Genomic DNA, 5139 nt, shown 5'->3' with positions numbered 1-5139 from the left:
TTTGAAGCCATGTGTGTGTATTTATATATATATACAATTAAACCTTGGGAGAGGCATTATGCCGGTAATACACATACGAAATATATATATATATATATATATATACACACACACACAAACACATCAGTGGGTCTGTACCCAAAAGTCAAGTGGTTGTGAAGTAAAACTTCTTAATCAAACAGCTGTGTCTGTACCTATTGTGGCTTTGTACAATAACTACCATTTGTTTAGTTATGCATGTAGTTTAAATTTATAACAGATGGTCAACTCTGAAAGGACAAAATACAGGCTCCAGAATGTCCAGTGTAACTAAACATTTCACTTTTTGTACAACTAGTACATATCATCTTTGATGTGGTTTAACATCACCAGCTGGACCTTGGGTGCCTGGAGTCCACTCCTTTATACAATAACTTGGCCTTGACTGTTTCAGAGGCTATGAAAAAAAAGTCAAAGATGCTGTCTTTCCTCCTGACTATACTATTACAGCAGCTACCAGTGGAAACTGAGTTAAGACAACTGTGTCAGTGATCAAGTCACAACAGGTGTGACAAACCCAAGAAAAAATTGAGAAATGAATTTTACAGATTTTCTGCTTTTAGATGGCTAAATTGGCTCTGCCAAGACAAATTCTGTTATAAATATGTGATGTATGTATTAAATATTTAATACACGAGGTGCATTCAAAAAGTATCTGACTTTATTTTTTCCCCACCAAAATCAATACCACATGGGCAGAATCCTTTGGGTATTCCTGCACATGTGTGAAAATTTTTGCACCAGTAGGTCCAGTTCTCAGCTGTTATACCTAGAGTACAGATGTGTAATGCGTACTCGCTGGATTCTCGTTTTCACATAAGATGACCAAACACACCAAGCAGAGAGATACTGCATCAATTTTTGCCAAAAGCTTGATGATACTCAAGCTCAAACCATTCAGAAAATTCAGGTGGCCCTTGGCGATGATGTTATGGGCAAAACTCAGATCAAGGGGTGGTACAACCGCTTCAAACATGGCTGCACCTCAGTGGAGAGCGAGGCACGCTTAGGTAGGCCATCCATAAGCTGAAATAAGGAGCCGATTGAGAAGGTTCAGCGAATAGACATGGAAGACTGTCATGTAACAATTCAGGAAACTGCTCACAAAGGGGGAATAAGCACAGGATCAGTGCACTCCATTTTAACAGAATATTTATGTATGTGGAGAGTGTCAGCAAAATTCGCCAAGGTGCTGGTTGAGCAGCAGAAGCAACTCTGCATGGAAATCACTGAAGACATGTTGCACTGGTGATGAGACATGGGTTTATGGTTATGATTAAAAACCCAAGTTCCAGACTTCCCAATGGAAGCGTCTGTCATCATCAAGGCTTAAAAAGCACAACAGGTTCACAACAATGTGAAGGTAATGTCGACCTGTTTCTTTGACTCCCATGGTATTGTGCATCATGAATAGGTACTACAAGGCCAAACAATCAATATGAAATACTAGCAGGCAGTTATGTGTTGCCTTCATGGTGCTGTGTACCAAAAATGACTGAACATGTGTGCATCGAAAGTGTCTGAACATGTGGGTGCTGAAGAATAAGCCACTTCACAACAATGCGCCTGCTCATTCCACCCACATAATCCAAGCTTTCCTGGTAAAGAACAGCACATCACTTGTTCGACAGGCTGGCACAATGTGACTTCTAGGTCTTCTTTCCCAAACTGAAAACCATGCTGAAAGGGAAGCGATTTGAGTCACAAGAGGAAATCATGAGAAAAATGATGGCAAAGCTCCATATCGATCCAGAGGTGTTACCAGTAATGGCAGAACAGCTAGGAGAAGTGTATGAACTCTCAAAGGAAATATTTTGAAGGTGATTAAATAAAATTTGTGAAAATTTTTTTTAATGGATAATTTTTGAATTCACCTTGCATATACAATAATCTTTTTATTTAGTTACATTTGAGGGTGTTTTACACTTGATTCAGAGGGCAAGAATAAAAGTACACTTACGGAATCTCACGGAAATTGATCTCATTAGTCTCGTTCTCAGAGAACTGACCTGAAAAAGAGGAAAATGAGGTTTAAAAATAACATTAATTTTTATACACAAAATCTTAGTAAAAAGAAAAAAAAAACTTGTGCTACAATTCTCATGATGAATAGTTTCCTATGTTGTGTTGGTTAGATTTGGAAATTAGTTTGCTTACATTTGTACTACCTTTGTTGCTGGTTAAACCTATCAGGAGCCAACAAAGGCTCATCTATGTCATTCAACATGTTAGGAATCACAGCCAAATATCCCTTAAAGTATATTTCACAGTTTTTTTTAAAAAAAAAGATACGTTAGATAATGCAGTCCTAGATTCACAATTCCAATCGGATAGTAGCCGCACAGCTTCCAATCATAGGTCTACTCAATCAGTTATGACCTGTGCCCAAAACTCAAAACCCATTACTTTTTACTGATCTCTAAATGGGGAGGGAACTTGTGGAAGAGGAAGAACCAAGAAGACATGGGATGACGAGGTAGGAAATGATCAGCAGATGTTGAGCCTCACAGAGGTGACAAAAGACCAAGACATTTAGTGATTTGCTGTGCTTGAGGAGGCACACCCAGCTAAAATCCAGGACACAAAGGCATGATCCTTATGTCTATGCCTAACCCTCACTACCATCATACTCCCCACACTCCATTCTCTCTCATGTACCTAGCTGTACAAAATATGTTCCTGTTGAATCCCTTCTTCATAACATATCCTAATACCCCTTCCCTTTACCTGTGCTCACTCATCATCCCTACTCCATGCTCCCACTCTCCTTTTGCAATCCCTGGTCCACTACATTTTCACTCTCTCCCTCTCTGCTTAGGGTAGCCATGTTTCTCCTCTTCTTTTGTTCCTCAATACTTCTCCCTGGGGTAGCCTTCTGATTTGTCAGTTTCTGTTAATCCCTTGCAGATGGATTTAGTACTGGCAGCCTGGGCTGTGTGCTGGTATTAGGCCATTCAGTGACTACATAATTTTTCATACATGGAATTTTATAGTGTGTCATCACAACCAGTTCCTTGTGCCTCTGAACTTTATATTTCAGAGGCATACTGATTGTGAGAAAATTAATGAAGAAGTCAATAGCAATATCAATGCTCTTACAGATCGCTCTGGTTTATGAAACTGAGCAGAAGTATTATTCACTTTTGCAAGCTTCTGAGTGGAAGTAATATTCACTCTTTCACACTAACAACAGAGATATGTTTGACTATACACCAATCACTTGCATATAACCTCATCTGTGGGCTTCACATAACAATAACTAAAAAAACCCAGCTTATCCGAAATTCCAAACAGAAATGTAGGTTGCAGCCATAGCCATCATCCACTATTATCAGAAATTCCTAACAGAAAAGTAGGTTGCAGCCATAGCCACTATGCAACTGTACACTAATGTGGCAACGGCCTCAGCCATTGTCCAGCAACACACACACTGTACCATTTCCCACCTGCAAGGGGTTAATGTGCATGGAAAATGCACATTAAATGATGATGAACACTGAACTAATTGTTCCAAATCTTTCCTGGATTTCCCCTCTAAGTTGATGATAATGTAAAAAATATTAGAAGTATAAAAAACCATTTGGACCAACTTAGTTATTGACAGATTTCAGAAAGAATTTCAATGTAGAAGATGCAAAGTAGGCACTAACCACCCAAAAAAGGTTAGCAATTCATGACAAACATGCCAATGTAATGCATTTTATTCAATAAAATGGTCAATATTTTGATGCTAGACAAGTACAATTTATGCCATACCTTTCAACTTACATTGAAATAGACTGATAGGTGACAAATGTTACAGTCACATGTTGATAGTGAAGCTGCAAAATACCTTACATCAAAAGAAGTCTTTCTGCCTGTATTCAGTGTTATTACTGAGTGAGGAGTGTGGGAGATGGAGCTACATCATTTGCCTCTGGTTGAGAGAGAGTAACTTTTACAGACAAACTGTATAGAATAGTAATAATGATGATGATGCTAAATGTCAATGTTCTAATCTTTGTGACTGGTAACTTTAACAGACATGTTGGGCACCACTGATGGATTCCATGGTGTACATGGAGTCAATAGCTTTGGATCTAGAAATGAAGAGAGTTCTGTGATACAAATGACCTGATGAATCCTCTAGGGCAAAGGTTCTCAACCCATTTTGGCCAAAGGCCCTCTTTTGACCCTTGGAATCACAAATGCCCCCCCCCCCAATTTTTATTTTTCAATATACTACTTATTTTGATATCACCAGATAATGATTAAAAAATAAAGGGCGTCATTTTACATATGCGCTTGTACACAGTTGGGAGTACAGATGTACAAATTGAAATGCAAAATTGCGACACTTATGAGGTCAATGTGTTGTCTATCAAAATAAGTTCTCTTTGGTGCAAGTAAATGCCGATGAAATCATTTCAAACCTTTCCTATTTCCCTTATCAAAACAGCTAAAAGTTGCGCAACAATTTGACATACGAGTTATTGTCACCCAGGAAGAGGATTTTTTATGTTCAAGAAAGAGAGTGTATTTGATAGAAATTGGTGAAATACATATGTACTTCATTTAAGTAACAAAAATCAGCCCCCTTTTAAAATGATGTAAAAAAATCTGAAAATTTGTCATATTAAACATTCATTTCTTATTCAGGATCTAGTTTGTTTCATTCACAAAGTCTGCATTTTTTAAAAGGCAGTAAAAAGCCTGACAATTGGTTATCTTGATGTAGTTTTCCATGCTTATTCCTATGAAGCCATAAACATCTGGAGAAAAAATTTGACACACAGAATTCTTTTTTAATTTGTGGTTTTAAAATATGGACAGTCTGAATCTCCCATTTGTTTCTCTTTATAATTTCCAAATAGTTTTTTAAATACTTCAAAATTAAAATTGTGTGCCAGAAACAGTAGTTGAAAATTAAGGAAATAGATTTTTGGGAGATCTCTTGTTATGACTGACTTTTATTCCATTATTCTAATATCTTCTGAAACTAAATACATATACATGTATAAATGCATACAGAAAGATACAAGTAGATATACACACACACATACATTTTTTTACAGAGTTTTATATACATCCTTGTATGTATATATATATATATATATATAT

At 37.1% G+C, this 5139-nt stretch overlaps 1 protein-coding gene across 4 annotated transcripts in view; it reads right to left on the bottom strand.

Annotated features, from left to right (window-relative positions):
- Window positions 1-1903: 1903 nt before the first annotated feature.
- The window catches only part of LOC106875372 (elongin-C), a 40742-nt gene continuing 37506 nt past the window's right edge, over window positions 1904-5139 (bottom strand). For all 4 annotated transcript variants that reach the window (XM_014923473.2, XM_014923491.2, XM_052972786.1 and 1 more), the window contains exon 3: window positions 1904-2048. In XM_014923473.2, the coding sequence (XP_014778959.1) occupies window positions 1996-2048 (53 nt within the window). In that variant the 3' untranslated portion in view covers window positions 1904-1995. The remainder of the gene's footprint in view (window positions 2049-5139) is intronic.

Source organism: Octopus bimaculoides, chromosome 14 (assembly GCF_001194135.2).
Source record: "Octopus bimaculoides isolate UCB-OBI-ISO-001 chromosome 14, ASM119413v2, whole genome shotgun sequence".
Lineage (NCBI taxonomy): Eukaryota > Metazoa > Mollusca > Cephalopoda > Octopoda > Octopodidae > Octopus > Octopus bimaculoides.
This window is presented reverse-complemented; position numbering and strand designations above follow the sequence as displayed.